General features: G+C 39.5%; 1 protein-coding gene and 1 long non-coding RNA gene across 5 annotated transcripts; one reads left to right on the forward strand and one right to left on the reverse strand.

Annotated features, from left to right (window-relative positions):
- Window positions 1-605: 605 nt before the first annotated feature.
- Window positions 606-22,470, reverse strand: MSL3 (MSL complex subunit 3). 4 transcript variants are annotated; one of them, XM_010726558.4, is made up of 14 exons: window positions 22,334-22,470; window positions 20,153-20,235; window positions 19,505-19,600; window positions 18,308-18,408; window positions 17,445-17,533; window positions 14,744-14,866; window positions 14,141-14,301; window positions 12,831-12,989; window positions 12,109-12,371; window positions 11,835-11,944; window positions 11,544-11,643; window positions 11,040-11,124; window positions 4,227-4,369; window positions 606-1,488 (listed from the first exon to the last, which is right to left on the reverse strand). In XM_010726558.4, exons 1-13 carry the CDS (start codon window positions 22,430-22,432, stop codon window positions 4,261-4,263), a joined length of 1,578 nt encoding a protein of 525 aa, XP_010724860.1. In that variant the 5' UTR covers window positions 22,433-22,470; the 3' UTR covers window positions 606-1,488; window positions 4,227-4,260. The 4 variants fall into 4 exon arrangements, with proteins under 4 accessions (XP_010724860.1, XP_031413333.2, XP_003203142.1 ...); XM_031557473.2 differs by having other exon boundaries at window positions 22,223-22,432; XM_003203094.5 differs by lacking the exon at window positions 4,227-4,369.
- Window positions 22,471-22,597: 127 nt separating this feature from the next.
- LOC146545602 (uncharacterized) lies at window positions 22,598-26,047 on the forward strand. Its single transcript, XR_014880255.1, has 3 exons — window positions 22,598-22,896; window positions 23,276-23,388; window positions 24,212-26,047. It is a non-coding gene; the product is annotated as an uncharacterized LOC146545602 (long non-coding RNA).
- Window positions 26,048-27,308: the final 1,261 nt, after the last annotated feature.

Here is a 27,308-nt window from a genome sequence, read left to right on the forward strand (position 1 = left end):
ACTTCTCAGTTCAAAAGCTTAACAAACCAGCTCAGTGCAGAAAAGAAAGAGAATGAGTGTCAATAGTAGATTTCAGATTTGCTTTGCCCTTTTAGACTAAGTTTTCCATTTACATTTGCAAAATAATTCCTTCTAACTACTGGCTTCTCCAGATCCATGTCAAATATTTTGTCTTTTACACAAAGTGTTCTAAAAGAAGTTTTGCAAACTAGGAAGGATTACAAAGAGAAGAGGGTACTAGTCTAGTAAGTTTGGAGTCCAAGTTTCTGCCCACTGTTTGTCTTGACAAGGAAGAGAACTCTAAAGCACAGAGTTCTATGCAGTGGACAAGGTTTTGATGATGTTCAAGACAAGAATATTTCAACTACATTCTACTGAATGTATTGTTAATGCTATAAAATCAGTTGATTGAATGCCTATTTCCAGAGGGGATGTGTTAAAGAATGTTTCCTTACCCAGTTTTAAAGACTGGGTAAGAAAACAATGTTACAGAAAGAGGTTTCTTCCCTACATTGTCAAATACTCCCATCTAATGCTATGCATACTTAATCTGAAAAATATTAATCAAGCACAAATAAGACATTTTAGACAGTCAAAACCACACATTTAAGAAGCAGTCATTATGTTCTTTATTAGGAAAAGAGTACTTGCCAGTTAAACTGCCATGACTTTATTGACTTTCCCACTTACTTGTAGAAAATCTGTTCTTTTATAATGGCTCTGGAAATCTGTTATAGCCAGACAGATGTTGTATCTCTGACAAGGCACGTTCTCCTTGAAACTCTGATAGCCTTACCACGGCAAGAGCTAGCGACATCTTTGCAAAATGTTAAGTAAGCAACACATCTTTCATTTAAGCAAAGTCACTCTTGAGGCAGATGTCACACTAGCCAGACAGCAAGATAATCCTTTAACTTAAGCAATCTTTTGTAAGTTTCACAAACCGAAGTGCAATTTGCAAGGAAAAATTCATAAGATACTAGTTATGAATTCTCTTCATGTAACTGCGTAGTCAAGTCTTATTACTCAGGCTGGAAAGGATCAAGCTATAACAAAATTGCAATGTCCTGTTGCTAATGCATCTGCTTTTGCCTCCCTTTTTAATAGTTCTATGCAGTTCTATGCATTAGCAGACAGAATGAGGCGTCTTCATTCATCTGAAGTAGAGTTTGATTCAAATCCCTAAGCAATTCACAACGCAGTCTATACACATTCTCTGAGAAGAAGTTCCTCGTTCCTGCTAAGTAATCCAGCCATCACAGAAGATATTCCCCTATTTCAAACTCCAGAAGTTGTTTCAATTCTTTTCATCTTCATCTTGTAACCACATGGTAGAACGGCATTGTCACAGGCTACATATAGTAGGGATTCAATCTTTATTAATAGCTTCAGTAGATTGCCCGGGGATTTTTAGTACTGTAGTAGGCTTCACAGGCAGCTACGTAAGCAGATTCTGGGAAGAAGTCATCGTGGTATTCTGCTAAAAACCTAAGCAAAAGCATACACAAAAAACAATGAAAAAACAGAATATGAAACATTTAAAAGAAGCAGATTTCTATTCATTTTTTAAGCAAAACTACAGCCTGCAAGTTAAGAATTATTACATTTTGAAACGCAAAAAGTTTGCTCTGTTTTTATTTGTAAGTTCTACACAGTAAAAAACCTCATTTTGAGAAAATTAATCTGAAATTCAGGTGTGTGAAAAGTCCTACAAAAGCTCCACAATAAAAATCCACAAGCTCCACTCTTCTCTAAGTATAGCTTCAAAGAGCTATCAGGGAAAACAAGCATAAAGATGCTTCTCCAACTTCTGTCAGTCACATGCTCAGCTTAGTATTTTCACTTATGCAAGAAGTCAGGCATGCCAGTATTAAGTACCTTACTTAATTGGCCAGTAATCATTAGGTCAAACTGTATCCTTTCAGGCAAATAAAACTATGATTTATTCTTTTTGTGTGACTGTGCATTTGGGTTCTCCACCCTTCTAGCGCGCTTGATTTTTGCATTTGTTGTTGAAATACACACGTATCTTTTGCAAATCCTGCTCCCTAATTTCAGATTTCTCCAGTCTGCTCTTCAAGTATTATTCCCACAGACATGCAATCAATATTTTAACAGGTCTGCTAAGATACACCCCTTTCCTGGCTCATTACAGAAGCTGAACACTGTTGTTTAGTAACACTAGTAAGAAACAGATAAAATAGCACCCTGGTCTTTTCTTTACATGAAAATGGGGGGTGCAAGGGCAAAACAGTTCTTAAACCCGATGCATATGAGCAAACTTTACTTAAAAAAAACAAAACCTGAGCTTTGCATAACCAACTCTGTAACAGAACTCCCAATAAAAGAACTGTAAGGTGAGCGCAATTAAAACTGTAGCATTTCTCCAACATCATTTGCTACTCTGCCTGAACTAGGCAGGTCCTTTGATCTTAAGAAAGCCCAAGTGTTGAAGAATACTAATAGGATTGTTGTAAGAGTCTTATACAAGGCAAGGAAAATTTTAAATAAGAATATATTAACTGCTGAGAGCTCATACAGAAAGTTTACAGCGCACAAATGGAGATCAATGATAAAGATTGATTCCAGTCCCTCCCCAGTCCTTGTATTAAAACATGGTCACCAAACAATTGCAAAAGCAGAGGGATTCCTGGCTATATCCCACTAATTCTTGGAAAAGCAATGAGAGATACAGGTTTCTTAGAACAAGCCAATTATTTTATGTTGCACCATTTGTTAAGAATACACTTTGTCAGTATCTGTTCTTCCCTAAGAATTCAGTAATTAACACTACAGAGGGACTTAGGCTAGTTTCTGGGATTAAACATTTCAAGGTTAAGACATGCAAGTGTATTGACTGTCCAGCAGTTCACTTCCAGAAGATGAAATGGGGGTTTATTTTTGCTTTTAGACATTACCCAAGGAATTAATCAGCAAAGTCTTCATTACATACTAATAACAGCATCTGAAGAACGACCTGGCAACATTCAGGAGCTGTAGTTATTGCCAAGAAGGGAGAAAGCTGACTCTTGTATTTAAAGCAAGGACCCAACTCGCTCTGCCACAAACCGATACCACATAAGCTATCATAACAAACAAGAGCCATGGTGAAGTTCCACAGTCCTCATTCACAAAATCCTATGTCTGTCAAATACATCAGCATCTCTTTTTTGTTTATTAGTATTCATGCTATGCTATGTTCCTCACTGGTTCCAACAGCAGCTTTGAACTTCACTAAACAGCAGAAAGCAAAACAATTACACTATACAGTTTTGAGAATTCATTTAAAAATATATATGGAAGCCAAACCAAAAAAGCTGCATTTAATTTTACAGCACTGTTGCACAGCTACATTATACTAAATTCTTGTTTGCAGAAATAGACATTTAAATAGATGAAATAAAAACAGCAGGGAATTTTTTCTCCATGAACGAACAAGATGCAGTCAATCAATGCAACAAGGTGAGTGCTGAACCCAAAATAGTTAAATGTTGAAAAGAGAGGAAGCCAGGAAAATGTTTATTCTTCCCTTAAACTAAAAGAAAAAAAAGACAGAACAAGTCTAGATTAGAGCCACTAATACTTGATTAACATACTGTTTGAACCATACTACTTAGTGAATTATTAGCCCAAGTCATTAATAGTCACCATCTACTTTTCTACACGAGGCCATAAATTGCTGTAAGATGTTAAAAAATACTTTCATAAAATGCAGAGATGCTCCTTAGAAAACAATCTATAGAAAACAACCATTCACACAATCAGATCCTCCTAATGTTCACAGAAGCATGCTGTTTCATTTGCACCACACACACTCTAGGAAAACTACTTTCCCAGAAGGTACTGAAATCAGAGCAAGTTAAAGTTCATAAAAGACTTGAATAATTATTGTGATGATCTCTGATTGTAGTTAGCTATAAATCACTTCCGAGGTGATGGGTGGTTGGCATGGGAGTGTGATAAGGCATAAAGCAAAGCCTTGCATCTAATTTTTAACATACTCAGGTTGCACAAGATGAAGATGTTGCACAACAGAAATCAATTACCAATTCTTCATTAATACATGTTAAACAGTGACTGAAAACCACGGGGGGTAATTGAATCGTTTTCAAGTTGTGTCATATCTTCTAAAACACAGTACCAAAGTGCTGGAAGCATATGAGTTAGTATGTTTTAAAAGAGCAACAATGAAAGAAAGGAACCTTTAAAAGAGATCTGTGTATTACCAGGAATTTTGAGTCTGTGTAATGGGAAACAAGTTCACTTTCTCTTAAAATTTTCTTGACTTCTGCTTAAACAGCACTTTGGTGCAAGCTGAAATGACAGCTGGTAATGCTGGGGAATTTTAGCTGAGATGTATGTGGCATACCTGCAACTCCAAAAAGGGAAAAGAACAAAGAGAAGATACAAATTACTTTCTGTAGAAAAGTGGTAGGAAACAGATGAAAAGACACAAGGTCAGTTTTTGACCCTTGCCTACCTGTATAAAAATAGCAGCAACCCTTCTGCAGCAGCTTTCTATCCATACTACACCAGTATAAAAAAAAAAAAAGCACAGAAATATTGGAAGTCTCAAAACTCTTAGCTATTAGATATTTTATTAATTCTTTGCTCTTGGAAAAGCTGAAATGCACAAAGATTACATTGAATCTGCAAGTTGTGAGCCAAGGTTCAGATGCAGAGGGCACTGTACTAACTTACTGGAGTCAAAATGTTCTGCTACAGATCAGAAGTCACACTGCTATTTATCTTTTCAGAAATTGTTTCAACACTTTTCCCCTTACAAATCCAGGAAAAATATCACCTGTTGCTTTACTGCTTTTACATTTTTATACTTTTTACAGAGCTTAAATCTGAAGAGTGAAATTGCTTTCTAGTGGAAGTTTGGAGACACATCATACACATAATTCCTGATGTGAGACTGCACACTTTTATTTGGCTGAGCACCCACTAAAACAACACAGTTTACCCTCGTGTTCAGAACACGGATGTCATGACAACACATCGCTATTTCCCTCTCTACCACAGATTCCTAGAAAAGCAACACTTTGGAAAGGACTAGGAGATGGAAATCAGAAAACAGATGCAAGGGCAACCTAGCTTAAAGAATTGTTATGTTCTGCACTTCAAATGAGGCAGTCCATTAACCAGTTTACCTCGGGTGACTCCAAAGCAATGGCCCCACAAACATACTACCATCTGGCTGTGAGTTATACAGGCAGATCTACCACCAAGAGGCACAGAACTATCATCACTCACATTAAAAGGCCACTTGGCATGTATGTCAGGAACATTTATCAGCAAGGTCACTGAATTAGTATGAGCTTTAAGAGCAACATCTGATACCAAAAGTATTCTTGTCCTGGCAGCCTCAACACAACTTACTACTTTAACAATTTTTGCATGAAGAAAACAAGTCTTCTGGATGTCAGCTATCATCGTATGAACAAGCTAAGGGACTGCCTGAAAAATGTGAACATTCCACAGAAAGGAAATCCTCACTTTTACCTTATATTAAATTTAATTTAATAAGAATTATATATAGATTTAATATAAATTTAATCCTCAGCTATAGAGGTATGATTTACAGATACATAACATGCAATACAGAGGAGAAAGGAAATATTCCCAGGAAATTTTTCCATCCTGCATACTTCAGCTGTTTATCTGAGCTCTAGAAGGTAAGCAGGTGTTCCACAGAGATCAGTAGCCTCTGCTAAATACTGTTTGAAAGGCATCTGTATTGATTTATCTGAAGAAATCTGCTGAAAGAACACGATGATTCATGGAGTTAGTACTCATCTCTTCAAAATATATGTCTTTTTTAAGAAGCTGTCTCCTCTCCATGACCACTACTGAAAGGCAGCATTTTAAGCCTAAAAGGCTTAATTTCATACAAGGGTTTATGCCAACACATGCCTCCCTACCCCTACCAGCTGGGGGGTAGGGAGGCAAGTTTCCAGAAGGACATTCAGGAAATTTTCAGATGCTTATTCTAATATACCCAAGAAACCAGCAAGGCTTGTTCTGCTGACTAGACTTTCACCATTCGCCTATATACAGAAACCAAGATCATCCTCCATGAACTTTAAAAGGAAAGCACAGATAACTCTGAATATGCTAAGCTGCCAATATAATATAACGCAGGAAACCAGAGTGAAAATTAAAAGTAGTAACGTCTGGTGTATCTTTTGGCAAAACAGTTCTACAAGACTGATTACACTTCCTCTTGGTTGCTCTCAAAGGTGAAGACTCGCATTTGGCAAGTCCATTACAGATCTCACAATTAATTCCTAGAGCTATCTTCTGAAAAAAGCTGCCAAAAGACAAAATATATGGGGCACACTACTGTAGATACGTGATTTGAACTTACAGTATTCTGATTAGAGATATGCTCCTCTGTGAAATACATAGGCACCTGATGACCTCGTAAGCTGAAGGAAGAGCAGCAATCCACAACATTTCCCATAAATACTTTTGACAAAGCAATCAAACCTCACTTGAGAGCAGTAAGTGTACTCAAGGAGATTCTTCAGACCAACCAGATGGAGCAGAATAACAGAGTCCAGAAAATAGAAGACTCTAAAGTACGGGGCACTTATTACTGATTTAAAAGCCTTTACTGTAAAGGTGCCGAAAGTCTGAGAGGAACCAAAGTGGCACTTAGCCTTCTGGCCACCCAATTGAATACACCAAAACTGAAATGCAAAGGTGAGTATTGGCCCAAAATGATAAGGCACATACATTCACTGTGCAGGCAGAGTTCCTTCACCACAGTGTTTCAAAACTGTAGAGCTACAACAAGTAATGGAATATATTTTTTTTAATGATTATTATTTTGAAACCTCTTCCTGGCCATTGACATTCAGAACTTTGATGCTATCATATTTAAGATGCAATTCATTTAAGCTTTCTAATATGTTCTAATTGCTATACTGCAAGAGTAGTTTTTAATCAAGGAACCAATTAATCCAAGAATTGACAAGCAAACAGAAAAGTGCTAGTTAACAGGAGAAAAATAGCAGACTCATATACGTGGACTTATCAAACAGGATTATTTCCAATCTGTTGTCACCTTGCAACATTAAGTCATAACGAGATGAAACTCAGTCACTCAGCTTTATATAAAGATGTTTTCTGTTTCACTCACCATGTGCAATACTTGTTTTTTTTTCCCCTTTCTCAGAAAGCCACAAATAATCTTTCATTAACTGCACATTAGCACAGACTAGTGGCCATAATTTACCATTGCAATTAAGAATACCATACTCAAGAAACATTGTGATGCCAAGAACAGAGGTCTAGTTTTTAAGGTTACTTCTAACAGCCCATAATCTCTCTAATAAGTGCTTTTGGAAATGCAGAGCTCTGTGATTTGGTCACTTTCTGACGTGGCTCCCTCCCCATAACATACTCAACAACATTGAAGGTACTTTTCCACCCATGGAGCAGATTCACACAATAAGTAAAAGCAGGTTATAAAATATCAGAAATAAAAATGAAGAATCAACTTACAGGACATACTGAGACATCAGTGGGTTTCAACAAAACTAAAGAATTTAACAATTAAGAACGTATTCTTCTCCAATCTGAAAAGCTATGTCCACTTGTCAGGCTGAGGCTATCAGAACTTTTAAAAGCATTCTGGGAATACAATTGTTCATTTACTCATTCTTTGCTTCAAGAAACTTGAAACTTTCTGAACCACAAACTACAGCGACAGAAATGACCTCAAAGAAAATGAGCCTTGCTATTCTAAAAACAACAGACAGGTTACAGTCTCCTACTCTTAAGCATCTACTGCTGGTCAACAGCCCTGGGACAACAGTTTTCCAAGTCAAGGCTGTATTCAAAGAGATGGAAATAGGGAAGTGAACTGGCACGTTCTTGCCTGTTGTTTAAACAGGATCTGGAGGCATGCTAAGCAACTCACAATAAAGAGAAGTCATGTACAACACATCTCATGAATAAGCATTTTATCAAAAATATGACTGAGGTTGTGGAATTAGTTAAAAGGCAATACTTGATCTCTGCATTTACTAACTGGTAGGGAGAGAGAGTCAAGTGCTCTTTGGTAGGAAAACTACCAGTCAGCAGGCAACGGTTACTGTGGTAGCTTCCACTGTTTGTTCCTGAAAACTAAATTCCAATTAAGAAATGTTCTGAAGCCAACAAGCAGGTAGGTCACTTTTTCAGACTCCTGCTCTTCTACACGTATTATGAATTATTTCAGGACCACACAACTTGAAGTGAAGACTAAGATTGTCATTTAATTTGAGAAACTGGTCTTCTTCACTTCTGCAAATTCTGCAAATGAGAAATCAAATTTTATGTTCTCCATGAAGAAGTGTTCATTATGTACGCTTACAGAATGCTGCACTTTGCACAAAGAGTACAGCCTCTAATATGAAACTCAAAGATGAATTTCACATACTTAAAAAAAATGCCGTCTGGAAAACTGAGATCAATCTTGATGAGCAGCAATCTGACAAATGAATGAAAAATATTACTGATGTAGCATCTCAAAGTGAATTTAATGCATCTATAAAGTACTGAGTAAACTCAATCAAGCCAGCTTGCAGACAAAGTGGTACATTACACAAGTCTCAGTTTCTAAGCCCACATGAGATTAATAGTATAAATGTTAAATGAAACTGTAAATTTTAGCAATACAATCATAATTCAAAATGAAATCAGTAGCTATGCCAAAACTGAATGAACTGTGTATCACATTAAAGTTTTAACAAAGTGAATAAACTGCTTTGCTTGGAGTACTCTGCCTAGAATTTAAAGAAAGTTCAGGAACAGTTTTTATTAATGCTAGCAGACAGCTTCAATCCCTTTTCTGCTATTAGAAAAATAAAGAAAGACGGCTTCAAGCTCGTCAGTGCAGAGTAATTCACTGCAAGAAATTAGGCAGTCTGAAGTGAAGTGACTATCTAATGTATACAGACTTTGTAAGATAGTGCTTGTTTAAAAAAATTAAGCCAGAGCAGAACTGATAAAAATATTCTTGATAAGCATCCATTCACCTTTGTTTCCAAAAAGGAAATTAAAAAAAACCCTCAATCTGAGGAAAAAACGAGTACAAGACAATGTCTCAAACTTAATTTTTTCCTCTTGTGATGAGAAGCAGGTAACACGGAAGTATTTCTGTTATAAAGATCAAGTCTGAGTTTCTAGAAAACTTAGTTACTTAACCACTTTCAATAGCATACAGGAAAGAAAAACACCCAAAAGATGTCCTAAAGCACCAGAAATACATGGTGTTTTTTGTTTAAAAAAAAAAAAAAAATCAATTGCCACTGTCTTCTATGTAGAGCATATAAATTTACAGTACTGCATCCAGTAAGAAAATGAGTTTCAGAACAGCATTTGTGATACAGCTATGCAAAATTAAACACTTCCTACAGCAGTAACTGTAGGAATTTTGAGTGTTAAGAAATGTTCTCAATTTGACAATTTCTGACTGAGTTACAGAAACCTTTTCAGTATAGAACCCAGAAGAACAGCATCAGCAAAACAAAACATCAGCAAAAAGCAACGGCTTAGAAAGCACTGTGAAACTATGCCCAGTCCTCAGATAATGTCATGTATCAGATCAGCTAAGGAATATCCATGCTATGCTCATTCAAGGGCGGAGGGGATGGTGGTGTCATTTTGGTTTAATTGTAATCTGGTCTTAAGCACTGAATGCCCCATAGCACTGGAGCAGTTCTGACTGTTTTCCAAAAGGAATCCAGTTTGTGCATTCTGAGACCAGTGTGCAATGCAACCCAAAGCATGGTAAGCAGGAACTAATGGGACATTTGCTCCAAAAGCACAGCATTATCTGACTAAAAAATGCTTATGTGGAAACACCTACATTTTCCTATTTATAGATAGCTAGACATTTGAACAAGATGATCAGTGGAAGAATACACTGTATTTGGACACTTAATATGAATTTCAGTCACTTCCCTACTTGTATGTGGGAGCTTCTTTCCTCCTTTATCCTATCCCATTCCACTTCAGCTTATCCATATAACAGGATAAGGGCATTTAAGACAGAGTTAAGACCTGCTCTGACACAGAAGAATCAAAACAAGAAGAGGTCTGAAAAACTGATCTGATCAACAGCAGATTAAGCATCCTAAGTAACATTCACTACAGGCAAAGATTCCTAGTACCTGGCTTCTAAAAATAAGTATTAATGCTATCCTGTTAAACAGGATAATGAGTACTAATAAGAATCTGACAAAATAGAAATGTAAAAAGGAATCAGTAAAACTCGAGAATGAAACTATTCAAGAGAAAACTTCTCTACCATAGAAAATATGATGTTTGAGACAACTATTTCCAATAAGCACCTAAAATAAAAGCATTTTGAAGTTCGCATATGGATCATCAGCTCTCCTTGAGCAAATAGGAGGTTTGATATCCTAGAGCCATATTACATAATTTTTCAGGAAAGTCTTTGACCAGTGCTAAGATGGAAGTCCCATATTTATTCCAAATGTTTACCATTTACAGCACTTCCTTACAAGTTTTCTCTGTAAAATTTGGTTTTTTTATGTGTTGATGCTGCACAAAACAGCACCATCTCAGACATCTGAGCCAAACTACAGCACAGACATACTGATGAGAGTAATGACAAGTATATTGTGGTGCAGGCACAGCCATGCTGCCTCTAGCTGCAGCATTACTGTGAGTTTGGGTACCTCTACAAGACACTGCACAGTGTAACAGAGAAACTTTTTTGTTCAAATGCAGAGCTAGAACAGTCTTTTATTAAAACAAACACCACCATTAATAAGAGGTTCTTTCTATCACACAAACTCGTATACTGAAGTTCCCTATCAATGTTTATTAAAACATTAAGTATTGAACTTAAAGGAAACCTGAACTTCATTCCTTATTTTTACTTCTGTAATTTGCTTTGTCATGTTATTGCAGCTACGAAAATTAACACCTCAGAAAAACCTCTTGACATTCTGGAATGCTTAAACCTATGTAAACCTATGTAGTCAGTACTACTGTGGCAGATTACATCACATTACCTTAGAAACATTTCAAAGTGTTTTACTAAAGCCTTGAGGTTCTTGTCAGGAAAGCACATCTTCCCCAGTATTTCTGGTAGCTTTACTGTAAATAAGAAAAATAATGTTTACATTTTTCTTAAAAAGCAATTTCTAGTCACGTTTATCCACAGTGTAGAAAAGAATCTAAGAATCTATTTTCACTGCAGCCTCCACTTTTCTTTGAAAGATGCTCAATCATCTTCCAAAACCTCACCATAACAAACATGCTCAGAAAACAGATACTGCTGGGCTTAACGTTTGTTAATGCACTGGAAGCAGCACTTCTTTACCTTTTTGATTTTTGTTAAATGAATGCTTGGAGGGAGTAAAAGAAAACTGAAATAATGAACAACATCTTAATGGTTTTAAGCAGATTAAAATTTGCATTTCTCCAGAAACAGAACTGAGACTAACACAAAAAAAATTACAGCCACTGCCAACAAAAGCAAAAGAAAAAGCAGTTATGATTCCACAGGAGTTTACCAAACATGCGTAGCAAATGTTGAGATCCATAGATGTATGACGGAGGTGGTGGCTGATCACTTGGTGGATAGTTCTCTGGCATCAGTTTCCAGGACAAAACCTGAACATAAAACATGAAAGTGTTAGTTAGAAGATCATTATAGCATCTTAATGAGTTTAGTCTGTACAAACTCCAAAACCTAAGACAAGATAAGTAACCCATCTAAACAACACCTTTTCTCATGCAGACTCCTACTCTGAGGCCCACTGTAACTGAACATTTAACCTAAGACAATAATGAAGACCTCTTACCTCATTCAATTCATTGTTCCTTCTACCTTCAAAGCCAGTAAAAACTGCACTCCCCTCTTTGCTAGGAGTCAGAGTTATAGGTGAAGATGATCCACTATGAACAGGGGTTTCTTCAAAAAAGAAACAAGTATATACATATAACAATCTGTTTTGTGGAAGTATTAAAACACAAGAATTTAATAAATGCTTCTCATTCAGTTCACAGCTGACATGACATTAAAAAGGAACAGGATTTATTCTTGTTTGGAGTAACAACCATAACAATAAAACCTACTCTTCTCCAGGTGCAAGAAGAGCTTTGGCATAGAAGTCGGGGTCTCAAGATGCCGCCGTTTAGGTTGCGGGGAAGCACTGCTTTCAGACAACCTGTCACAGTTAGAGGTATGCCGCGTAGAACGTCTCAGTGACTGCAGAATTTCAGGTTCAGCCTTCCTTCTTTTTGGTGTGGCAGGCTCTGCTGTTGCAGGCTGGCTGTCTGTCGACTGAGGCGTTGGTGGATTCAGCAGAGGTGGGCTTGGGGAAAGCTCCTCCTGATTTCTAGGGAACAAACACGACTTCACAGAACTGAGAAGATCAGGTGCTCTTTCCTTGAAACTGTAAGCCCCTCAAATCCTGTTAAACAATTATTTGAATTACGCAGCCTCCTTTCAAGAATGAGCAAAGTAACGAGAGCTTATTTTAAATAATAGTTTCCTGAAGCATATTTATTTTAAAGGTTAACGACCATAAATTAAAATTACATCAAAATATAATTTCATGAAGTTGCAGCATAAATCCAGTCAGTACAAACCCTTTTTTGGGGGGTTAATCAGATAGAAATTCACAACTTGTATTCTGAATTCAGGCAAGTAATTCAGAGAGCAGTTAAACAATTCATCAAGAAGACTATTTTTAAGCCAAAGCGTATGCGAAATCGCAGCATTCTAAACACATAACCATTTTTTATTGCATTTTTCTCATGAGATAAGCAGATTACACTCTTTATAACCAATGTACCTGTTAGTATTTGTTGAGTTCTCTTTGATAGGAAGAAAGAATTTTGATGAAGTCACCTTCTTAAATTGAGCTTGCTCATAAGGATAGAGCAAAATTAATGGAAGTGTAAAGTCAAAGGTTATTCTCAGCCCATCCACCATCTCCTTACACAGCTCAACACTACAGAGAAAAAAAGAGAGGAATTTCAAAGACGTGCATCAAAATATTCTGTTCTGTAAGGGGAAATTCCTACATCTTAACTATGACATACTGATTGCACCCCTTCCCTTTGTAATAAGTAATTAAAAGCATACTAAGTTTATTGTATTAAATAAGAGTCATCTGTCAGGAAAATATAAGTATTTAATAGACTGAATCCCTGCCTAGAAGCCATATGAAGAATTTGAACTACAGCAGCTAAGACGCAGTTAAGGCTGTGCTTAAGAGATCTCTAGCAAACCAAGAAAAAATGATGTATTTGCATCAGAGCAGATCAGCTCCCAGCAGTCTGCTCCTAGTAGGAAAGTACAACATTTAGTATATATATATACATATATATGCATGTGCAGAAATTCCACTACATTTAAGAAGGTCAGTCATCTTCTGTGCAGTAAGGAATGTACACTAGCATGATCAGCTGAAGCTCATCTACTAAACAGCTCACTGAAATTCTGAAATCATGACCTACTAAAGCACATTATTAAGTCACATAAATATACACCTTTAAAAATCAAAATGTAAACACCACCTTTCGTTCATATTCCTGTCTCATCTAACTTGTTTGGGAGATTATTTTACAAAGAAAGTATAACTAATCTGTCATGTAACGAATCAACAAAGTGAAACAAAGACCAAGATATTCCAGGAAATAGCATTGTTATGCAGTGCTGAAAAAAAAAATCTTGACTTCCATTATGTTCTATGTTTGATAAAATGTAAAATTTCACATTAGTGTAGACTTAAAGGAGCAGCCTCACTTACTACTGAAAATCTTTATGAAAGAAAGCTGCAAATACGCAGACTTAACAGGAAGAAGATGACAGAACTCTGTTGAAAATAACATACAAAGATGTAATCAGTTTTAATAAGCAGGACTGGTGTGACTGTAAACATTCAGTTTTCCTGCATTTTGACTCTAAAATTTAAGAATACATGTCATTAAAACAAATAATCCGCACTTGGAGTGCTATTAGAAATGCTTGCATATGGTGTTTGACCTTTATAAAAATCACAATATCATCACAATATAAACCTCAAGACAGATTGTTCAGCCTTAAAACAGAGCATAAAATGCAAGTTAATTCTTCTTGAATTTACTAAAGCTTGCTTACTTCTTCTCTGGTGGCACATAATGAAGATTCATATTAGCATGTGGAGTCACCTGATGGTGCCGAGACCTTTCGTTGGCTGAAAATGCAGCATTAATAGCAAAATGTTTCACGTATGACTCCAGGATGGTTATTATATTTGTCTGGCAAGGAAGCTTCACTAGCTGAAAAAGAAACAACAAACTGATGTCTTACAAAAATAATTAGTAAATTTAACTATCTAAAGCAGAAGCTGATGAAATTATGAGGTTTTTAAAGTCTCTACTGCATAAAGTTACTTCAGGACTGATTAATTTCAATCTCTAAAACTACATTTTCAATCGTTTGTAGATATTTAGAAAAATAGTTACATGAACGAGAGTAACTACATTTTCAGCTTTAAAGAATCTGCACTCTTGAAACAAGCCAGGTACAGAAGTGTTAAGCCCTTAAATAGAACGATAGCTCGCTGTTCTAGCTATACAGAAGCCTGCTCCCTGCACTTTTTGTTCTTCCTTATGCTATCTAAGCTTTCCTTTGCGACAATGCTCAAAAAAGGAGTTGCCATATATAAGCTTTTTTGACCCCTACATCACGCATATTAACTTCATTGCTTTTATCTCATACCCGTTTTCTTCTATTAATATAGTAACAGTCTTCTTCAAGCTTCTTTTTCAAGACTTCAGGAATTTCTATGTTTATTGCTCTTTCTTCCATCTCCCTTTTTGAATGAGTGTCTTGATCTTCTTTCTACAAGAAGCCAGTGCAAGAAACAATACGGTGTCTGTGCTTATTAATATTCGTGAAAAAGAACTCTAACACATTCTTTGACATTCAGTGAAGTTTTGACACACAACAGTAGAACTGCATTACTTTTACAATTATAATAAACAAGTTTATAGTAGCTGTACTGTAAGCAATAACACCGCTTTCATATAACCTGCAAATTCAGTTTAATTTAGCATTCACTTAAGTATTTAACACAAAGCAACAAGCAGATTGGTTATGCTCTGCTGCTTCAGATCACCTATGTTATACTGGTTGGCTATCACAGGCCTTCAGAACAACTACTTATGCTGAACTCTGCTTTTGCTAAAGCAGAGAAGAGAAATGTTTTTTCTTGAAGTTCACCTTCCATATTTTAAAGGCCAGCACTGATAGACTCACTTCACAGGAAAATATGAAAGCTACCAAGATGCTACTGCTGCATCCAACCTGAGTACATCAGTAAGATTTTACAGCACCTACAAAAGCAGATAATCTAGTTTGTTTTCTCCACACAAACCTTATGTGTTGCAAGGGAGAAAAAAAGAAGCAAACGTGTACTTACAGATTACTATCAAAATTCTACTGTATGACGTCACATTAACTTTCAAAAACTCAACCACAGTAGACAATTTACATTTAAATTACAGTTAAATCACAGAACGGTTTGGGTTGAAAGGGACCTTTAAGAACATTTAGTTCCAAACCCTTGGCTATAGGCAGGGACACTTCCCACTATACCAGGTTGCTCAAAGCCCCATCCAGCCTGGCCTTGAATGCCTCCAGGGAGGAGACATCTGTAGCTTCACTGGGTAACCTGTTCCAGTGTCTCATCATCCTCACAGTAAAGAATTTCTTCCTAACATCCTCCTTTTCAGTTTAAAACCATCTCCCCTCATCCCATCATTACATGCTCTTATAGAAAGCTTCTCCTAGCTTTCCTGTAGGCTTCCTTCAAGTACTAGAAGGCCACTGTAAGGTCCTCCCCGAGCATTCTCTATGCTGAAGAACTCCAACTCTCTCAGCCTGTCCTCATAGGGTACGTGCTCCAGCCTTCTGATCATCTCTCTGTGGCCCTCCTCTGGACCTGCTCTAACAGCTTTGCATCCCTCTTGTGTTGGGGGCCCCAGAACTGGACACAGTACTCCAGGTGAAGTCTCACAAGAGCACAGCAGAGCGGCACAATCACCTCCCTTGGCCTGCTGGTCATGCTTCTCTTGATGCAACCCAGGATACAGTCGGCTTTCTGGTCTGCAAGTGCACACTGCTGACTCATGTTGTGTCTTCCATCAACTGACACCTGCAAATCTTTCTCCTAAGGGCTGTTCTCAAGCTGCCCAACCTGTATCTTTGTTTGGGATTGCCCTGATATAGATGCAGAACCTTGCACTTTGCCTTGTTGAACTTCATGAGATTGGCATAGGCCCATCTCTCAAGCTTGTCCATGACCCTCCAGATAGCCTCCCTTCTCTCTAGCATGTCAACTGCAGCATTCAGCTTGGTGTCATCCGCAAACATGCTGAGGTCTGCATTTGATCCCACTGTCCATGCTGCCTGCAAAGATGCTAAATAACACTGGTCCCAGCACTGATTCCTGAGGAACACCACTCATCACTGATCTCTACTTGGACACTGAGCCTTTCACTGCAATTCTATGAGTGTAACCATCCAGCTAATGGATATCCAGTAAGTGATCAACCCTTCAAATCCATTTTTCTCCAATTTAGTTTGACCCTGTCAAACGCTTCACAAAAATTCAGGTAGATGACACCAACTGCTCTTCTTCTATCCACAGATGCTGTAACTGCATCATAAAACACGATCAAGTTTGTCAGGCATGACCTGCCTTTAGTGAAGCCATGTTGGTTACTACCAATCACCTCATCTTTATTTTCCACATGGTTAGTAGAGCCTTCAGAAGGATCTCCTCCATTATCTTTCCAGGCAGAGGTGAGACTGACTGCCCTGTAGTCCCCTGGATATTTTTTTCCCCTTTTTGAAAAATTCCCAACTCAAATCAGTGGGAACTTCACCAGACTGCTATGACCTTCCCAATTTAATGCATACTGGCTCGACAACTTCAGCCACCAGTTCCTTCAGAACCCATGGATGGATCTCATTGAGTCCCATGGACTATGTGCACCTTCAGGTTCTTCAGATGGTCTCAAACCTGATCTTCACTTACAGCAGGCAGATCTTCCTTCTCCAAGTTCTTACATTTGCTTTGTGCAGCTTGGGCAGTGTGACTCTTCACCTTACCAGTGAAGACCAAGGCAAAGAAGCCATTGAGCACCTCAGCTTTCTCTGCATCTCTTGTGACCAGGTCTCCAGCTTCCTTCCTGAAAGGGCCCACATCTTCCCTGGCCTTCCTTTAATCACTGATATACCTGTAGAATTTCTTCTTATTCTTCTTTATATCCCTGGCTACATTTAATTCTATCTGGGTTTTAGCTTTTCTAACCTATGTAAGCCACCAACTGTGACACATATATCCTTCATTTCAATTTCTCCAGCATTTTAAATACTGATTTTTAAATTAAAGTCAAGAAGACAATAAACATACCATTTCTGTCCTCTCTTCTATGTCACTTTCTTCACTTTTTATTTCTTCATCTGTTCCTTCATCACTGTCATCAGAAGAACTACTTACAGCTGTGTAAAAGAGATTTCAGATATATTTTACATTATTACATTGCACAGGCCTAAATTATAACAAGTTGTTATGTTATTAGAATTGTTCATTCTTATTAAGCACACAAGTGGTATTTACGGCATGCAAGAAGCTTCATGAAAATGGAAGACAAGAAGTTTACAGAAGTACTCCTACATTCCTTCTAAATGAAGCACACAGTTCAAAAAGTCTCTTTATATTGCTGTATACACACAAATATTTTCAGTTTTAATTGAACTTCAGTTCTGAATATGGGATTTATGTATTAATTATTCAATCAGGAGACTGCCCGAACATCAATAAAGTGCCAATGCTCTTGATGGTTTCCAGGTTACAAAGAAAAGTGAATTGAAAGAGCTGGCTTAAGAGTGAAATCAAGTAGTCAAATTAGGAAAAAAAAATCTTATTACCATCTCCCCACAAATACACAGGAACATTAGCAAGCAAAGTGTCTAATTTCTTTACACCACAGAAGGAAAACTAGGGACTTCTTGCACATAGTAAACAAAACTGCATAAAACTCTGATATCAATGACTAGAAGAGTTGACAGAAGAAAAAGTCTCTGGAACACAAGAAGAAACATAGTACCCTAGCCTAAGAGATGCTTAAAAATGAAAGTCACTCTTAATGTGACTGCCTCAGTATAGTTCCATGACACTCATGTCATCCTAAAAGCAAGTTAAAGTGCTCACTGTACCCCTAGCTCAAAGTTAAAGGCATTACGCTAGTTACTAAAGAATAAAAACAAACTCACTTTTTTCGCTATTATGATCATTTTCCTCAGCAGGAAGGCTTTTTAAAACAGAGTCAACACCAGGCAACCTGCAACGTCTCTTCTTTCTTCCTTTTCTTCTCCTATAGAGCGTAAAACAGTTCACTTAAACTTGGCCAATGTCATTTAATACGTTTGTCTTAGCTAACATCATTACATGAAAACACACAGGATGTATGTTTGGGTTATTTTCATGAATTAACACTGAAATAATTCAGGCAATGCTCATTTTACAGTAGATACCTTTACTACCTTATACTTATCTTCTCAAGTAGATCCTCAAGCCACATTTAATTGATATTAAAATATTTCCTCTGGCTCAAAAATACCTCAGGCCTTTCCAAGTCGTTTTTCAAGTACATTTCTTTGAGAAAATGTAATCCCAATAAAAAGGCATCTCACAGCAATAGTTAAGAATAACATATAGTTATTAAATGTAAACAACGCTTAAATAACATCAAAACATTGAGCAACACTTAAACCTACATGTTTGTTAACGTCATGTAGCTATCACAGAATCACAGAATCACAGAATTGTAGGGGTTGGAAGGGACCTCCAGAGATCATCCAGACCAACCCCCCTGCCAAAGCAGGTTCCCTACACCAGGTCGCACAGGTAGGCGTCCAGGCGAGACTTGAATATCTCCAGAGAAGGAGACTCCACAACCTCCCTGGGCAGCCTGTTCCAGTGCTCCGTCAGCCTCACCACAAAGAAGTTCTTACGCACATTCGTGCGAAACTTCCTATGCTGCAGCTTATGTCCATTTCCCCTCGTCCTGTCTCCACGTACCACTGAAAAGAGACTGGCCTCACCGCTATGGCCGCCACACCTCAGATATTTATAAACCTGGATCAGGTCCCCTCTCAGTCGTCTTTTCTCAAGGCTAAACAGACCCAGTTCACTTAGCCTTTCTTCATAGGGGAGATGCTCCAGGCCCTTCACCATCTTTGTGGCCCTCCGCTGGACTCTTTCCAAGAGATTCCTGTCTTTTTTGTACTGGGGAGCCCACCTTCTAATGAAAGAGAAGCTCCCAAGAACATGCTGCCTGTACTGAACAGGCATGTACCATCTACAGCATGAGCTTAGAGATCAAACTCACTTACATACATCTAAAAAAGTGGCTGCTTGAATCTGGAAGAGAACCTCTTCTTCATGCTGAGACCAAAAGTATTACTTACATGCGAGCCACAGCCTTCCGTGCCAATTTACGCTGTAATCTGCGATTTTCGTCGGTATCACGAAGGACATGATCTTCAGCTGCCCATCTATCCCAGCTAAGGAATGGCCAAAAGAAAGTTATTAATGGCTTAAATACATTCCATTCATGATCGTTGGTACATTAATACACGTTAAATGTAAGAAGTACTATCTTAACATCATTCAGAAGCAACATTGAGTTGCATTCTTCAATATTCACATGGTTTCCACACTGACACTGCTATGTCAAGGCTTAAGAGCTTCTAGGTATCATATGGTAGTGTTTGTAGCACCAATACATGCTATAGACCATGATCGGAGAGTGCACTCATCTAACCACAGTAGGCAAACTACCTAGGCTTAGGTCTAACGAAGGACAAAAATCTTTTTATTGATGGAAACCTAGGAGCCACAGTATACACCGTATACACAGTATACAAATGTCCCATAAAGTTTAAACTGATGGTTATCAAACTGATCCACTGATATTTAAAGATAGAAACCAATCAGCCAATACGTTCAAATATATTAAAAGCATTCATAGATTAAAGATACCCATACAAATATTAGATCTTGGATATTCTACATAACGTTTTTATCTGCCAAAAATGAGGTATACAGGTTCTTACCTTCTGTTCCAACCGTTAAAATGGATTAGATATTCTGGAATCTTTCTGCCTTTCTCATCTTTGCCAACAATAATATCAACAATCTGAAAGAGTGAACAGCACATATTATAACACTTGAAAGAAAGTGAACATCTGAATATTTAAGGAATTTATGCACACATAAAAAAATGTTAAAAGACTCCTAGAATTTTATCACTGACTGTTCATATGAGAAAAATATATAGCTTATACCAATGGTGAGCAAAAGTTGCTTTTTTCATCAGGCACTTATGAAGTGCTGCTAGCCATCTTTATCCTGCCCTCAGGACAGGGTGCTTTCAAGACAATGTGATATTGTGTTGCTCTACAGCAATTTGGATGGGTAGATAGACTACACTTCTTCAGGAAGCAGCTTGAGCACATAATCTAGCTCTGAAACACAAAAATGTCTTGTATGTGAGCTTTTGTTTCTCTCTCCTTTACTTAGGTAAAATGACAGAATCATAAAATGGCTTGGGTTGGAAGGAACCTCAAAGACCATCTAGTTTCAGCTCCAAAAATCATCCTCTCAGGCACCTGCAGGTTTATTTTGACCAAGTAAGGTCAAACTGGAAACAAAAATCATTATTTACACCAGAGGCATTTTCTGAACAGTTGTTTGGAGAGGAGGCTTTCTTCATCTTTCTCTCATTAGCAAGACACACAGATGCACTGCATTACATGCTTTTTTTTTTAATCCGCTTTCTTCTCAGAAAATAGAGATTCAGTATTTAAAAAACAAACAAACTAAAAAAAGTACAAACAGCCAGTCAAAAGGGAAAGATATTTCACAACGGATCATTAAGAAGATCAACAGGACTACTAAAAACAAAGGAATCATCCCATCCTCACGTGAATGGGCACACCACATACTTCAGGGTACAGCCAGCAGACAGGCCACAGGAATGTTTAATTTTGGAGCCCAGAACGTAAGGAACTGTTGAACCAAGGAGAGCTCTGCTGGAGTTCAGAGTATTTGAAAGTAAAGACGAAGGTGCTATCAAATTTCTGCTCTGAAGTTGCCTCTAAGGCCTGCAGTGATGGCTGTTGGGATGGCTGGAACATAACATTTAAGTTCTTTACTATGAGAGAGGTGAGGTGCTGGAACAGGTTTGCCCAGAGAGGTTGTGGATGCCCCATCCCTGGAGGTGTTCAAGGCCAGGTCGGATAGGGCCCTGGGCAGCCTGGTCTGGTATTAAATGGAGAGGTTGGTGGCTCTGCATGTGGCAGGGGGTTGGAGATTCATGATCCTTGAGGTCCCTTCCAACCCTGGCCGTTCTGTGATTCTATGATAACAATATGTGGAGAAACACAAGTACAGCTCAAATTATCAAAACTGGAATTCCTGCGGAAAGACATTTGGAAAACACTGACAGACACCACTAGTGAATTCCCAGCACAAAAGTACCATCTGGTCAAGAATCCAGCTGTAACACTCCTTTTTGCCCCTCAGTGGACAAGCAAAACCAGCAAACAATCCCTCACCACACACAGTGGAACTATTTACAGGTTCAGAACAGATCACTTTAGACTGAAAGATTAGCTCATGTCGTACCAGCACTCCCAGAAGCACCAGACCTACACAAAGCCCCACAGTGCCGGCAGTTGCACGAGGGGCCAGACCCGCAACGCAGTCACCTGACGGACCGCCACTGCACACCACCGCCCACTGATTACGACGGTATTTCTGCGCGCACTGCCGCACCCTTCTGAGGGGGGAGGCAGGGAATAAGGAGGAAAAAAAAAACGGGGTCGCTCAGCAACGTCCAGCCGTGGGCGGATAGCGGGGTGGCACTGCCAGGGCCGCACGGAGGAGCGGCGCCGTTCGCCGCCTGAACAGAACACAAGGCCCCGGCTCCGCCCGCCTCTGTTAGCGGCCAGGCCGAAAGACCGGCGCTGGGGGCTCGGCCGCCGTTCCGGACCCGTTCTCTCCCGCCGTCCGATCCCCGCGCCCAGTGGCAGCGGCGGGGCCGCCCCGCCTGCCCGCGGCCGTCTCCGAGGCCGCGTCCCCCTCCCGCCCTTCCTCCGCCTCCCCCCCTCCCACGCGCGCACCCGGAAGCGGAGCTGCGGGAGCGCGCGGCGCACCGACGAAGGAGCGTTAAGGGCGGCCCCGCCTCTCCGCGATCCGGGGCTAAGAGGGAGGGTTTGTGCGCGGCCGGTCACCTTGGCATCATAGAGCACTTTGGCCTTGGTGGGGTCGGGCTCGAAGCAGAGAACTCTCTCCCCCCGGTGGAACTTAAATTTCATTCCCCGCGAGGTCATTTGTTCATCATGGCGCAAAGGAGAGCGTCCCGCCCCGCCCGTCGGGGAGGTGCTGCCGCCGGCCCCGCCCTCTCCGGCTCCTCAGGCGGAGGCGGCGGGGTGGCGGGCTGCCAGAACGGGGCAAGGAGGGGGTGCGGTTCGCGCCCCGACTCTGCTGTCAGACCGGGAGCCGTCCTCCGCCGTCAAGATGGCCGATTCGACACCTTCAGGGATAGTGACTCTCTGAGCGGCCTGTTTCCAGCACCTCCCCGCTCTTTCTGAGAAGAAATTCTTCCTGATATCCAACCTGAACTTTCTCTGGTGCAACTTGAGGGCGTTCCCTCTCTTCTGGCCGCTGCCCGCTCGCTGCCTGGTGCTAGTGGGAAAAGGGGTTGAAGTTGACCTTCCTGAGCTGAAGGCTGACAGGTGTGCTATGCGAGAGGAGGGGAACTGCCAGTGTGTTACCAGGTTTCTAACAGAAAGAGGTGAGAGAGGATATCCAGAGAACGATGTTCTGAGAAAGTGGCGGCTCCCTTATCTTGCTGATAAGATAGAGAGAAGTGCAACAAGAAAAATATTCTTGGAGCTGTACAGGAGCCTGCTGATGCTCAGGTTATAAAGCAGGTTCCAAAAATCATAGAATGGTTTGGGTTGGAAGGGACTTTTAAGATCACGTAGTTCCAACCCCCAGCTATAAGCAGGGACACCTCTTTCTAGACCATTGCTCAAAGCCCCATCCAGCCTGGCCTTGAATGCCTCCTGGGAGGGAACATTCACACCCTAACTGGGCAGCCCGTTCCATAATATAGATGTGATGTTGACTGCAGAAAGTACTATGGGAGTTCCTTTATTTTTTTTTTAAAGGTGTGCAGCTATAGAATAATAGCTGCTGACCAGGAGTTACCGTGTTTAAAGAAGAAACAACAGCAGAGGAAACTGAACAACAAACTTCTGTTTGTATCCTGACCTCTGACCTGGTATGCCATTGATAGTAGTCACACTAGGCAATCCTTCAACTATTTCTGCCCAAAACAGCCCTATGTTTTGTCCTGTTGTCTACTTCCTCCTCACTGCTTTATATTTCCAGACACTGCTTCTCACTGATCTTACCTCAGCCTCTCTTTATTCACTATAGTCCCACTCAGGCTGCTTTTCTTTTTATCTCACGTTTCTTCTTGTTCATGTTTCCTCTTGAGATAGCGAGCATCTGCTTTTATCTCCCTTATCCACCTGGCTGCACATAACCCTTGTCAGCATGTCCCCCACTTTGCCGGATCTCTCTCCAGTGGTACTGGAAGATTTTAAAAAAGTTTGGACATGGGATGCACTTAACAAAAATCCATCCAGAGGGAGCTCTGAGAGCACAAAGGTGGGCACATTGAAGAAACATTGGCTCTGTGATAGCATTATGCAAAAAAATGCCTAGGTCTACCAGAACATTAAATACAAGTTATCAATTTTCAAAAGTACCAGTTTCTCTAAAGGGCTGATGGCCAAATAGCTGTGCAAAACCAACAGAAAAAAAGCACTTGGAAAATGGGTGTTGTACATATGCATATATGTATTGCATGTGCAACATTTGTGAAGAGTTGTAGTTGTCATGTGTAGCATATAAATAAAAGGCCCAAGCAAGATGTATCAGATCTAGCAAAGCTTGAAACAGAGCTCTTCATTTGCATCCAGCAAGTCCTTTAGAAGTGTGTACATACATATACATCTATGTATATATATATATACACATCTATATATATATATATATATATATATCTACGAAAGTAAACAGCTGTGGTCCTTCATCAGGTTCAGCTTCTTTGGGGTCAAGGTCCAAAATGCTGAGGAAAGGGACGTGATTGTTGAGCATGCGGAGAACTGCCAGTAGAGCAGTACTTGCTTAACATCTCCAAGCCACAGGATGAGCTGACCCAATGCATATTTTGATGAGATTCCCAGGACACTATATAACTTGCAGGAAAGAAATATGATTTAAGAACTCCTCTGGGAGACAAAGCGGCCTGAGAGAGGAAACCCACAAGACACCCTGCCGTCAAGACACCCTGCCAAAGGGCACCCAATGGATCATGAAGGCTAAGGGTTTCATGAGGAAACATTTCAGCTGCCTTACATGCTGCAGCTCTGAAGATACAGGCAGCCCTGTGGTCACAGTTTTTATTTTAACAACACAACCAGTGCTTTTTATTCTATGGTACTGGAGGCAGATCCCAGCTTTGCTGCCATCACACAGCATGGCAATGGACTCAAGGCATTCAGGGAGCTGTAGTCCAACCATGGAGGCCAGGTTGCTCCCTCACACCAGAGGGATAAAATATTCAAGCATGTTTGTTCAGGTATCAAAGAATTTTCAGATGCTGCTGTTGAAGCTGACTATTAATGATATCATGAAGACCTTGTATGTGTAGAACACAGACTGCAAAAGTGAATTTCCAGAAGGAATGATAGAGACACACACACTTTGCTTACAGTTAGTAGTAAATTTGCAGTAGTAGGTTGGTCTAAGTCACTTTAAACTGTAGGACATAGCTGTTTCTAATAGAAGCAATAAAGGACTGACTCAAGCACTGCCAGGTCACCAAGCAAAATACACAAATTTGCAAGACACACATTGGCTCTGAAGGGTTTGCTACTTATTTCATCAATGTTTTCTTCTTGTCTGGATGAAAGAATACTCCATAAGACATGACTGAGACCACTGATGAATATGATTACATCTTGAAAAAAGTTTAGAGGGAGCTTTTCCAGCAATATCCTGGCAGAAAGTGTGCCTAAAGCAGTGATCATGGACACAGTTTCTGATGTTATGTGTAATTAATAAACAGTTTTGCCTTAGAGGAGAACCAGTTCCATTAACAGCTTCTCCTTCAGTGAGCAAACTGCATTTTCCTAGATATCAAATGACTGCTTGGATCATGCTTAGCAGAAGTCTGTTACGTATAGATATTATTTTATTTTTTAATCTTGTAATATCATGAAGACACACTCAATTAGTTTAACAAGATACATATTGCTGTAACAGTTGTTTCAATCCTCCCTAAGCTTCATTATTTCACATGGGATTATGTTAGGTTGGTGGATGTGTAGTTACATGGGTCATCCAGTTGCTCCACTGCTTAGCCTTAGCACACTGAATGGGGAGACACACCAGTCAAGGTAGCAAAGGTCAGTGTATGAATACACTGTGTATTGAATCCCAGCATTGTTTGCTTGTATTCCAGCATCCTCAGTGTTAGTATTCTTCTTGTAAATGTTGGTGGAACATCAACTCCAATATACTTAACCAATCAATATTTTTAACCCCTATGTCAGTTTTTCTTTTAAGATTCCTCCTCTATTCCTTCAGGCTAGGAAATACCAAGCAGAAATTTTTTGGCACTTTGAGGGTATGTTGTCTTCATGATTCTCTCATTGTGTTGCTTAGACTGAAATCCCTAAAGATTATGTAATTTTTTTCCTATACCTTCTTTTAGCAGTGGTCATCTGCATAAGCCATGTTGTGTGCTTGTTTGTTAGAAAGCAAATAAATCTTGCTGAATTGTGATGCATGGAAAATACGATATCTGCACTTCAATGAAGTAATAGGCCAGTCATCTTCTCCTTGAAGTTAATAAAAATTCTCTTAAACACCAACATAATACTGTCCTACATTTTTTGAGGTAAGCCTCAAAAAGCTCAAGTGGTAAATGTTTAAAGAAAAAAACACATTTATCCAGTATCTCTACAAACTAATTGTTTCATTTTATTAAGGCAAGCCCTGTTCTTTTTCCTAAGTTAAGCTCTGGCACTTAGGCTCATTTCTGTTTACATTGGCTTCAAAAACCTTCAGCCTAAACAGAAAAAGAAGGAAGGTTTCTTCCCATGAAACAGCTCAAGAGAGACATCGCTTAAATGAAGTGTACTTCCTGCTTCAACATAATTAAATGGAGAGATCTTAAAAAAACACACACAAATATCCCACCTAATTTACTGTGATGCTACAGGCATCTCTGGCAAACGTAGAGCTTGGCTTCTATAAACTACAAATGGTGAGGTGATTGGGAACTGTGGGGGATGTTCCTCCTGATGTTCATGTTTGGGTATCAAAGCAGTTGGTTGCTTCTAGGACAGAGCTAACGTCTGCTGCATGACACACCTTGGGGAGTGTGAGGGTGGCAAAAGGAGAGAACACTAGGCAAGGGAGAGGGAAAGGAGGGAGGCTGATGTGGCTTTTGCCTGGTTTGTAATACCTCTGAAATGGGCTTCAGCACATGCCTTCTCCTCATCTGGATACTGTCTGGGACAGTGCTGGTTGACATGAGCCAAAGCTTACAATTAAGCATAATGAGCAATTAGCAGCACGGTGCTTAAGCTCCTTTCCAGGCTGTGTTTTTTCTAGTGTAGTAGACATAGCCTTAGAGACCTTTGGGCAAAAAAACATGGTGAACGTGATCGGAAGAGACTTGTTTAATTTTAGAAGGTCCCAGACCAGGGTTCCCTAAAGCAGCTTAAGAAAGTTCTGCTTCTGGTTCTTTTCTCCTCCACCACAGTCAGCAGTCCTGGCACAACTGTGTGCAGCAGGGAGGCTGATCTGAAGAATCAGAATGGATTGAGATCTTATAGCTGTACCAAAGCTGGGCTTGGGCTGAAATGCAAACAATATGTACTGAGAAATATTCTTTAAAAAGAAAAGAAAAAAAAAGAAAAAAAGAAACTCCAGGTGAACATCCCAATTACACATTATGTCAATATTTTTTTGCCTTGGTTTCTGGCTTGTAAAATCACAGATTTGCAGAACCGTAGGGACTGGAATGGAACTCTGGAGATAATGTAGTCCCACTTCTGCTAAAGCAGGTTCCCTGCAGCAGGTCACCCAGGTGGGTCTTGAATATCTACATGGGGAGACTCC

This window comes from Meleagris gallopavo, chromosome 1 (genome assembly GCF_905368555.1).
Source record: "Meleagris gallopavo chromosome 1, MGAL_WU_HG_1.1, whole genome shotgun sequence".
NCBI lineage: Eukaryota > Metazoa > Chordata > Aves > Galliformes > Phasianidae > Meleagris > Meleagris gallopavo.

Excerpts from the sequence above, each read along its gene's own strand:
- MSL3 (XM_031557473.2), bottom strand. The coding sequence starts at position 22,432 with ATGACCTCGCGGGGAATGAAATTTAAGTTCCACCGGGGGGAGAGAGTT. Across the intron at positions 12,990-14,140 it reads TATGTGCCACCAGAGAAGAA|TGTTGAGCTGTGTAAGGAGA; the intron begins GTAAGCAAGCTT and ends TTTTCTCTGTAG. Across the intron at positions 4,370-11,039 it reads CACTTTGAAATGTTTCTAAG|GTATGCCACATACATCTCAG; the intron begins GTAATGTGATGT and ends TTGGAGTTGCAG.